This window comes from Phasianus colchicus, chromosome 19 (assembly GCF_987193195.1).
Source record: "Phasianus colchicus chromosome 19, bPhaCol1.hap1.1, whole genome shotgun sequence".
In the NCBI taxonomy this organism is placed as follows: Eukaryota; Metazoa; Chordata; class Aves; order Galliformes; family Phasianidae; genus Phasianus; species Phasianus colchicus.
Genome location: NC_143454.1, coordinates 7,565,389 through 7,575,854, shown reverse-complemented (window position 1 = coordinate 7,575,854; position 10,466 = coordinate 7,565,389). Strand labels below are relative to the sequence as shown.

General features: G+C 51.7%; 1 protein-coding gene across 3 annotated transcripts; it reads left to right on the top strand.

The window, feature by feature from the left end:
* Positions 1 to 909: 909 nt before the first annotated feature.
* On the top strand, positions 910 to 10,441 carry KYAT1 (kynurenine aminotransferase 1). Of its 3 annotated transcripts, XM_031601666.2 has the most exons (14): positions 916 to 1,349; positions 2,880 to 2,994; positions 4,886 to 4,944; positions 5,433 to 5,583; positions 6,199 to 6,348; positions 6,678 to 6,764; positions 6,870 to 6,998; positions 7,183 to 7,303; positions 7,975 to 8,051; positions 8,265 to 8,354; positions 8,436 to 8,622; positions 8,808 to 8,884; positions 9,229 to 9,315; positions 9,493 to 10,441. In XM_031601666.2, exons 2-14 carry the CDS (start codon positions 2,911 to 2,913, stop codon positions 9,559 to 9,561), a joined length of 1,368 nt encoding a protein of 455 aa, XP_031457526.2. In that variant the 5' UTR covers positions 916 to 1,349; positions 2,880 to 2,910; the 3' UTR covers positions 9,562 to 10,441. The 3 variants fall into 3 exon arrangements, with proteins under 3 accessions (XP_031457527.2, XP_031457526.2, XP_089977522.1); XM_031601667.2 differs by lacking the exon at positions 2,880 to 2,994 and having other exon boundaries at positions 910 to 1,349; XM_090121396.1 differs by lacking the exons at positions 916 to 1,349; positions 2,880 to 2,994 and adding an exon at positions 3,030 to 4,127.
* Positions 10,442 to 10,466: the final 25 nt, after the last annotated feature.

Sequence of the window (10,466 nt, the reverse complement as noted above, 5' to 3'; positions counted from 1 at the left end):
TGAGCAGTTCTGTGGGATCCTCCTGTGGTTATTTTCATTCAGCTGACTCATTTGTCCAGCACTGGTCTTTTAAAAATTCATAAAGGATGCTTCAAAGGCATTCATTGTAATGTCATTAGTGCACAAGAAGCAGCACAGGGCAGGTAAGTGCAGCCAATTTGGACTGGTGGATACCAGTGGTTGCTGCTACAGTAAAATAAGCACAACTGTGGCTTTCTAGGAATGTGATGGGTCTCAGCCCCACAGCAGCAGGGATCTCTCCTGCCAGTGTTGGAGATGCTGACAAGCTCAGGGCAACAGTGGGGTTTTGGCAAACATGACATTAAGTGGTTGCATTAAGCGCACTTAAATTAACATTTGCTTTCTGTGGTGCTTTAAGCAGACATTAAGGTGGAGTTGCACATTACTGTTGAGCCAATATAAAGGTCAGATCCCATCAGAGAAGGTGGGAGCTCACACTCCCTCCTGTGGCCCCATCTCCCTGTGCTATCCCAGGGCCCAGCCAGCCTGCCGACCTGACAGAGATGAGCCTGCTTTCTGTCAGCAGGGCTTTCTGCTGGTATGGCCCTTCTCGAGGGTCTAACTCGGGGTCCAACAACTACTGATGATCTCTGCTGGAGGGATGGAGCCGCCAACCACCTCAGGATGTGCTGTGTAAATCCTTCTGGGAGCAAACACAAGCTGACCTGCCAGTTGTTTGCTTTAGTGTTTGGAAGTTTAGCAAACAGAGTTTGAATCTGCCTGCACAGAAATTCCCTCCCTTTTAGTCACGGTGGGCCCAGCAGCAGGGTGTCGGGTCAGGAACCAGGACCTTTGCACAGCGAACGTCAGTGCTTCCTTCCCCATGCCTCACTTTTTCCTACTGTGAGAGAGAGACAGTAATCACTTGGAAGAATGTCACGACCTGATTCATCAGTGCACGCAAAGCTCGGTCACAAAAAGGAAAGGGAAACCGAGAGAGGATGATTTGCTCCCTACGCCTCACTTGAGCAATGGCCACCTCTAACAGAACTGATAGAGAATGCAGCTCCTGCATCCATGCTGACACTCCGTCTGAGGCTGGGGTCTGTCTCAGAGACCACACGCAGCCAGACAGAGCCGCGGGGCCTGGCTTTAGGCTGGCTGATTATCCTTTGATGAACCCCAGACCTCCTTTTCCCTGCACAGTTCCCCCCATTGGTGCATCGCAGCCCAACTGCTGCCTGCCCGCAGCCTCGCAGACTCCTCCCAGGAAGTCCCAGCAGCAGATGAAGCATTCCGGGTCCATGGAGAAGCCGGCATTCATGCAAGTTCAGCCCAGGCACCGGGGCCAGACTTCTGCAGCGTAATGCAGCGTGGCCCAGCTTGACGTAAGTCGGTTTTGCCCCCACTGCTGCCCCTGCTGAGGGGCCAACGCGTGTGCCCTCTCCAGCTGCTGCTGCTGCTGCTGCATCCGCCCTGCGCTCCCATTGTGCCCTGTGCTGTGGTGGCTGCTGGGGTCCTGTGTCCCCAAGCCCTCCAGGTGCAACCTGGCAGCGTCTGGGCAGCACTGGGACGGAGGAGACCGCAGGAGTGACGGGTCCCTGCGGTGACCTTTTAGCTGTGCCCCGTCCTGCTTGGCCGGCTCTTTGCAGGGAGCACAGCTACAGCACTGCCTGAAAACCCAGCGAGGAGAGAGGATCCCTGAGCCTTCCCCAGGCTTTTTGGCTCTCTAGTGACTGACCCCATTAAAACACTGCTCAGGGCTGGGGAGGGGAAGCAGAGCCCCTTTCCCCAACCCCAGAGCTCCCAGTGCTGCCTCCAGCTCCTCAAAAGAGCCTTGTGCACAGCTCCCAGGCATGCTCTGCAGGTCGGTGCAACCCAGTAAAGCCCTTTTTAATGCCTCCATTTTGTCACCCACAGGATTAGTTCCCTTCACACCGCCTGTCCTCTGCACAGGAACAAGGCAGGCATTGCACTGTCCCAAACAACACTGTGCTATGTCCCTTGTTTTCCATAAGTCATGCTGTTTTTCCCACCTGGCAAAGATGTTAAACTGGCTGGCAGCTGCTTTGTATTTGTGTTAAAAGTAACATACAATGCACAGAGTGGTTCTCACGTCCTGCACGATGGGAAGTGCATCTAGCAGTTCCTTATCTGTGGGCTGGCCAGCTTCAAATCTGGTGTGGTTTCTTTTTATTGTTTTTTTTTTGTAGGAGGATAAATTAACCTGGTGAAAGTGAAAATGCACGCATCCTCCAGACTCACCCCTTTTATCTAGAGCATCTAACGAGGCAGTGTTATTTCAGCTTTAATACCATGTGCTTCAGCAGTGCTGAGGGAACTTGAAGTGAAAGAATGCTCTGTTTTAGGCACAGAAATTAATTTGAGGCCTTAAAGAAAACCTAAACACCCAAATCCATAAGCATATCTAAGGCCCTTGTTTCCCTTGACAGCCCCAATGGGCAGTGTGTCTGAGCAGCATGGCCAAGCCACAGCCCCAGCAAGGAAAGTGAAGCTGCTGCAGGGGAGGAAGGCAGAAGCTGAAGGCAGCAGGGATCAAAGCAAGCAGATGGGAATGTAGTGTTGGAAACCCAGTTCCTGAGGGATGCCATCTTGCTGGTGTCTGTACCCCAATGCAGAGAAGAGCATGAAAATGGGGGAGAGGAGCAGAAGCTGTGCTTTTTCTTGTGATCCTGCCCTCCTGTGTGTTGCAGGCACAAAGGGCAGTCTCAGCCCTAATTGACATTGCAGTGACAACACACACAGCGTCTGGGCTGCATTTACTACCCAGAGTGCAAAAACACAGCTTTGGGTCTGGATTTGCGCTGTGTCCCCAGGTTACACAGAGCCTTTGCTTTGCGCCTGCAGTCAGGGAGTGATTTTCTCATCCTTTTGCTTTGTGTCTGGGGACAATGCAGGTCTGTGCTGTGAGACAGCAGGAGCCGTGGCATGCTCAGGAGAGCAGGACCGTTTCTGCGTCACTTCTTACTGGAGAGGAATTGCAGCGCTGGATATAGCCCGTACTGCAGCGAGGTACTGAATGCCCAGCATGGCTGCTTCTGGCCTGCAGCCCAGTCCTTGGCTCAGGCTGCAGCCAGAGAGTAAGCCATGGCAGTGGCAGCTGATAGGGCATGTCAGGAGAAGTCACACTGCTGCGATCTCCTCTGTAGCCAGTTATTTCCAGGTAGCGTGTTTAAAGGGAATACCTCACAAGCATGAGAGTACACTTTATAAGAAAAAAGCTCATTGTGGGATTGTCTCACCCGAAGGCGTCTTCTACTAAAGCTTCTTGGGTTGCAAAATATTTTGGAAATGAATATCAGCATCCTCCTGGACAAAGAAACTTGCAGGGCAAGAGAATAACATGCAGCGGGGAGACAGTGTTGGAGGGCAGAGCATGGCTTCAGCTGCTCATTCTGCATTTGCAAACCACTGTCCTGCCTGGCCACTAGGCAAATTGCAACTGGAGGATCATTGTCAATTTGGGGAGCAGAACAGGCTGAAATGGATCTGGGGGCTACATGACCCTGAGCCTGTGTTGCTCTCCAGCACAACAGGCAGCCACGCAGGGCAGCATCATGCAGGTTGGGGATGGGACAAGAAGGCATCAAGGGAAGAAACTTTGCCATTTCCATTTCTGAAAGAGTGTGAGCCTTTCCTCCAAACGCAATTTCTAGACTTATAGCACCTTATTCCTGCTGACCCCATCACTCTTGCCAGTGCTGTCGCATTGTCTGACCTGTGGCCAGCAGCAGCCCCACCACAAAAAATACAGCACTGGAGCTGTTAATGTTTAACCCTCAACTATCTTTTACCTTCCAAGCCACAAATCCTCCTACTCCCACCAAAAACAGCTAAGGCACAAGTCTTGCTGATTGCAATGTTCGTGAGCTTGTGTAGCAGAGAAAGAGAACAGGGGAGAGGCATGGGGGTCCCCTATACCCAGGGAGGCAGCGACTACTGATTGCCCTTGGCCACCTGCCTGGCCCACGGGGAGCACAGAGTCCACTCGCTGCCCTCTGAAACACAGAGCTCCTTGCATTAATTTGCAAAAATCCCCAGCAAGGGTTGGGGTTATGTAAAGAATCCAAAGACCTCAAGGAAAACGTTCTTGGGGCACTTCTCAAAGGCTGAGGCAACTTTGCAGGAAGGGCAGCAGCAAGCAGGTAAGTGGGGAGTTACTGCAGGGGAGACCCTATATCCCCCCATCATCCTGACAGATCCTCTTCCTGCACATCCTAGCTCCACATCTCACGTCTTGGCTGTTCTCATGTGCCTTCCTTCTCCATGTTTAAATGCATTTTACTTGCTTTGGGGAAGATAATTTTCTTGGCTCAATGCTTTGCAGATGCGCTGCTCATGTCCCCATGCTGGCTTTTCTTGGTGCATTAAGCATAATTTGTCTCCAGTTTCCAGTCCCCTCCCTGTCTGGTTGCCTTTTTTCCTGTGCTGCTGAGTTATTAAATTCTACCTCTGCTGCTTTTCATCATCCTTGTGATAAATCCCCCATCAAGGACAGCAGACTTCTCCTGCCATGCTTATCCAGCTGGAAAGAGGCTTTTGCTCTGCACGCTTCTCCCTTCTAGCCCAATAGCCATGAGGCACATGGATATTAGACACCAAAGGGCCTGGCAAAGAGATTCTTATGATGGGGGAAAACAGACACTATTCAAAACAAAACTCTCAGGTCAGGGTTATTGGCCTGGCTGTTAGACCCTGGCTGAGTCCATTTGACCCCATGCTTTATTCCATCTGGAAACAAGATATAAAGCATTGCTAGTGCCCCAGTGAGGGTACCCACTGGGTGAGAAGAGGTGGGAGGGCACAAATATGAGGGCAACCCCCCTGGGATGGCACGTCCCTTTCTCTCGTGGCCCCACTGCCACTGGTGAAAGCTCCAAGTTCTCTTTCTCACTCTTTGCAGGCAAAAATGTCAAGGCCAGTGCAAGCCCGGAGGCTGGAGGGAGTAGATAAGAATATCTGGTGAGTTAAGCTGCTACTGGGCAGCTCCTGCTTTACCCTGGTGGTCCTCGTGGCTTTAGGCAGCCTAATGTAATGGGCTTTGCTCAAAGCTGTGCTGCAGCCAGCTTCAAGCTACAAAGCACTGATGAGATGCTGAGTGTGAGGTGGACACTGAGCCCAGCCAACCTTACCTTTGCAGACCTTTCATGATGTCTGAGTGCAAATTTTTGCAGCTCGAATACCTATCAGAATTGGTGTTGTTTCCTTCAAAAGGATTAAAACCATTCCCACTGAGATAGTACCTGGTTCTGTTATAATTTATACAGGTCTGAAATGCCCTGTGCTTCGGGCAGCAATGATGATGGGCCAGAAAACAGCCCTGCCGTGAAGAAACCCACCTCGCTCCCTGACAATGGGATGCCAACAAGCAGAGCCAGTGCCACCAAGCTGCCCCAAGCTGCCCAGACCCTCTTTAAATGCTAACTGTTCTCTTCCTTCCATCTCTCCAGGGTGGAGTTTGTAAAACTGGCTACCACCTACTCCACGGTGAACCTGGGCCAGGGCTTCCCCGACTTCCCACCACCAGAATTTTTGAAGGAGGCATTCAGCAGAGCTGTCAGCGGGGAGAAGCACATGCTGCACCAGTACACCCGTGCCTTCGTGCGTGGACAGCCTCCTGCTCGGCGGTACCGCGAGCCTTGCCCATCAGATGGGCCATGGGCAACACGTATCTTGGCTGGGCGTGTGGGCTGGGTACCCCCAGCTGCTGTGGTGGGCAGGTGGAAGTGACCCAGATTTGCATTAACAAACATCCCCTTCCTGTAGTACCTTTTCCAGTCTTCTTTCCAGAATCCTGCTTTGCCATTGCAGAGGTCAGGGTGGCAGTTAGTAGTTTCTGAAATGCTCCTCTGACAGTGCTGGCTGGGCAAGGAGAAGCTGTTCTTATTTAAGAGGGACTTCTGTCACCTGCAATTGCAGTGACAGAGCTGGCAATAGCTGGGGTACCTTGCAAGGAAAAAAGGAGAGAATTGTTTCAGGAAGGAAACATGCCCCTGCTTTGCTTCAGGGACACACTGGCTGATGTGGAGGACCAGGACACACAGGGTTTATTGCTAAAGCTCCCATGGCTCAAGGCACCTGAGTATGCAAGGTGCAGCCATCATGGTAGTGAAACCAGACCCAGGGCACTTGACTACCCAGCCCCATCTGAGGGGCTCATTCCTCTTTCAGAAGGCTTCTACCAGCTACTTCCCACCTGTTCCTCTCACCCCACAGGGCCACCCACCACTGGTGAAAATCCTAGCCCAGCTTTTTGGGAAGCTGCTTGGACGAGACCTGGATCCTATGACCAATGTGATGGTGACTGTGGGGGCATACCAGGCCCTTTTCTGCTGCTTCCAGGCTTTCATTGATGAAGGCGATGAGGTAACCCTGGGACTGGGCTTGTCATATGAGCAGCCTTTCCCTGGGAGAGCTCTTTCTAGATCTGCTGGCAGCTGCAGCCTGGTTTTTTTAGCCCATTTGCAGAGCCAGAAAGGCTTTGTCCACACTTCTCAGTATATCTGAACTTCTAAAGGGAAAGCTGCAGCAGGGCACAGACTCATTTCTGCATAAGGCAAAATAATTCTTTTGCCACAAGTGATATTCTTCCCAATTCTCTGCCTATTGGTAATGCATTTCTCCATATTACAATAATTCAGGGATTAAGATCTGAGCAGGGCCAGGAGGGTGCTGACATTCCCCATCTCTTCCAGGTGATAATCATTGAGCCCTTTTTTGACTGCTATGAGCCAATGGTGAAAATGGCTGGTGGGACACCTGTGTACATCCCGCTGAGACCGGTGAGTGGGGCAGAGCAGTGCCACTGAGGAAGGAATAGGAGTTGTATCATGGTGAGCAGTGAGTGGAGAGCAAAGCAAGCTGAGATTCTCCTCTATTCTCTCTAGAAAGCTCCAAAAGAAGGAAAATTGATGTCGAGTGCAGATTGGCAGCTGGACCCGGCCGAACTGGCTTCTAAATTCAGTGAGCAGACAAAAGCCATCGTCCTCAATTCACCCAACAACCCGCTGGGCAAGGTAATGCCTCTGACTTATGGGGACAGCCCTGAGAGAGCACTGGGCTGCTCCAGCTCAGCCAGTCCCATCTGAGGTGCAGCAGCAACTCCACCTTCCTGATACACAAGGAAGAGGGTTCTGTGGGAGCACTGTGTGCTCAAAGCTGCTACTGCTGCATCTCAGCTCCGCTCCCTGCCTGCTGCAGGTGTTCAGCCGAGGGGAGCTGGAGCTCATTGCAGACCTGTGCGTGAAGCACGACGCCCTTTGCATCAGTGATGAAGTGTACGAGTGGCTGGTGTACGACGGGAAGGAGCACATCCGCATCGGTATGGAGAGCAACGGGGCTGATCCTGGGCTTCTCCTGCAGGGACAACATCTTTGGGCAGCTCCATCCAGGAAAGGAACTGGGAATATAACTGGGGCCCCTGGCAATTGTAAGGGTTGCCTGCATGTACAGCTCTAGCAGGCCCATCTCCCATTAGAGGTATTCGGCTGTACTTCAATTTCAGCCACCACACCAGGGCTTTGTTTTGGAGCTTTGACTTCTAGAACCACTGAGTTGTGGCTTCACAACATGAGATCTGAAGAAAAGAGCCTTTTGGCTTCAGTGAAACTGGATATTATCCCTACACTGTAAAGCCACTGTTTTCTGGGTGTCTCTAGTTTTTGGGACATCCATTTCAGGATGATTTCAGAGGTCTCTTCTTTCTGTCTCTGTAACAAGCAATTACCCTGTTGCAGGGAGGTAATGTTGGCATCTCTGGGAACCCTTGGGACAGGTATATGGGTATAAAACCATTTGATTATGAGGACATGCTGTTGAGAAATCTGTCCGGCTGCTTGGGGTGTGCCTTGGTGCCCATCCAGGAGAAAGATGCCATCATGGCCCAAAGAGACCATCTTGGTTCTGATGGGAAAAGAGCTCCCACCCTGTCATTAGCACAGCTCAGACATCAGCATGGCAGAGCCATCAGCATTTCTCTTGCTTTATCGCCAGCCAGTCTGCCAGGGATGTGGGACCGCACAGTGATCATCGGGAGTGCTGGAAAAACCTTTAGTGTCACTGGCTGGAAGGTAAGTTCCCCATGCAACACCTCATTGCCTCTCCATCCCTGTCCCTTTGCTCTAGGTCACACTAGGCACAGCATTGAGGACAATTGCACACTTAACTTTGAGCCTCAGTTCCTCAAACTACCAACTCTACTTTACAACAGCCCTGTCTGGAAAGTGTTACCAAAGCTTGAGGAGGCACCTAATCTTACCACCTTCCTCCTCTCCTGGCAATAGGTGGGTTGGACTGTGGGATCCAACCGGCTGCTGCAGCACCTGCGTACCGTGCACCAGAACTCAGTGTACCACTGTGCTACAGCTGCACAGGTAAGGCAGCTCCTTGCAGCCAACCCCACATCCCCCGAACCAGCCTTGGCCATCTTCCCTCTGCTTCCTCTCCCTTCACAGGACGCTGTGGCTCAGGGTTTCCAGAGGGAGCTTGAACAATATGGGAAACCAGATAGCTACTTTGTCCAGCTGCCCAGGGAGCTGCAGCAGAAGAGAGACCAGCTGGTCCAGAGCTTGGTTGCGGTGGGGATGAAACCCATTATCCCTGAGGGCACCTACTTCTTGGTGGCAGATATCTCCGAGTTCAGTGAGTTCTGGTGTTGCTGGGGAAGGGCAGAGCAAGGGGGTGAGCTCAGCCTGGTACCACTACTAGGGACAGAAACCTGCACAAACACCATCCAAAGAGGGGAGGGACCACACATTTGAGCTCCCAGAGGCTGTGGGTTTGAGGTGAGGCACCCAGCCACAGCCTCTGTGCTGTTCTTCCTGCAGAATCTGAAGTCCCTGATGTCCCCAACTCCAATGAGCCCTACGACTCCAGATTTGCAAAGTGGATGGTCAAGAACAAGGTAAATTTGTCTGCTCCTTTTTCACTGTGGTGACTGTGGGTGGTTTTGTGCCCTCACAAGGAGCCTGTAGCAGCAGCAGTAGCATCAGTAGGCAATGTCCTCATCCAGGCACGGTTTTAGGGTCACGGCCATGGTGCAGGCAGAGCTGGGGCTCTCCCATCCCATGTGTGTGTCCTGCAGCCCAAGGCTGGGGGACATTTGGGGTCTGTCAGGCTTCAACTCTGTCAGCCTGAGCAGAGCATCAAGGGCATTTATGAGCCCATCTATGAGACTTGTGAACAACAGGTCACAGCTTTGCCCCCTGCCCATGGCAGTTACATTACTCTACATCTTCCCCTTCCCAGGGAGTGGCAGCCATCCCACTCTCGGCGTTCTACTGTGAGGCCCACAAGGACAACTACAACAGTTTCATCAGGTTCTGCTTCGCCAAGGTGAGACACGTGGCCAGGACATCACAGCTGGGCCTGGCCAGCCCACACCCCTCAGGTTTGGCTGTGCCTGCATTACATGAGACACAGGACAAGAATTGGTCTTTTTGTACGAACAACAAGTGCAGTGAGGGGGGACCTGGCTGGAGGCCACAAACTGAACCCATGGTGTTTATTTAGGAGGATGCCACACTGAAGGCAGCAGATGACATACTGCGAAAATGGAAACTGGAGAAAACTGCTCCCTGAAGGCACTGCGGAGGGAACCAGGCTCTCCATGGCTGCACTTCTTCCTCTTCCTTTACTTGGCTACAAACTTTGCTACATCCTGATTTTTGTGCTTTCAACCACATTTTCTGTCAGACAAGTGGGTATGAGGTCTGCCAGGCTCAGGTCTGGGGGACACAGCTTTCACTGTGAAACAATCGCAAGCAGCGAGCCTCCATGTGCACTGCTGCCATTTGGCATTCTTCCTTCGTGTTTAAAGACTTTGCTCATCAGTTCTGAGATGTGTCCAGCAAGACACAAGGGTAAGGATGGCTCCTGAGGTCTTTTCCACCACCAAATTCTGAAAAAGCATTTCAGGACCTACCTGCAGGGCTGCTCTGGGTGCCTTAACTCACTGCAGGGCAGCATTCCCAGCAGCGCTCACTTTCTTCAGGAGACTGTGTGGGGTCACTGCCCTCCAGCAAGCTGATTCCCACAGTCCTGAAAGCTGTAAACCAAGAGAGCTGATGTTTCCAAAAATTAGCAATATTCCCTTTGGTTTTGGCAAGGTGAGTACAGGTTCAGTAACCACCTGCCCTCAGGAAACTGGTCTTTAAATGGAGCTTGGCTATAGCCAAACCTTCCCTGTGCACCCACACATTGCACATAGTTGATGCCTGGCAGCATCCCTTGGGCTGCAAAGCAAAACTGGTGCCTCTGATGGGTGCATGCAGCTCAGAAGAAGGACCGGGGCTGGTGGGACAACGGGAGCAGCATTGCAGCAGGTGGTTCATGCATCATTCTTCATTTCAGGCTGGATAAAAGCGTAGGACATGATCAAAAATTGTGCTGGAGCCACGTGCAACATGAGATAAGCATTTGTGACTGTTAAATTATTAAAGTTGAATTAATTGAGAAGTAAACGTGTCTGTAATTATGCGGCAGAC

What these genes read in the sequence shown, in the direction of transcription:
- KYAT1 (XM_031601666.2), top strand. Translation starts at nt 2,911, where the DNA reads ATGCTCAGGAGAGCAGGACCGTTTCTGCGTCACTTCTTACTGGAGAGG. An exon ending in TGTACATCCCGCTGAGACCG is followed by an intron (nt 6,765 to 6,869) that starts GTGAGTGGGGCA and finishes TATTCTCTCTAG; the next exon opens with AAAGCTCCAAAAGAAGGAAA. An exon ending in ACTGTGCTACAGCTGCACAG is followed by an intron (nt 8,355 to 8,435) that starts GTAAGGCAGCTC and finishes CTCCCTTCACAG; the next exon opens with GACGCTGTGGCTCAGGGTTT.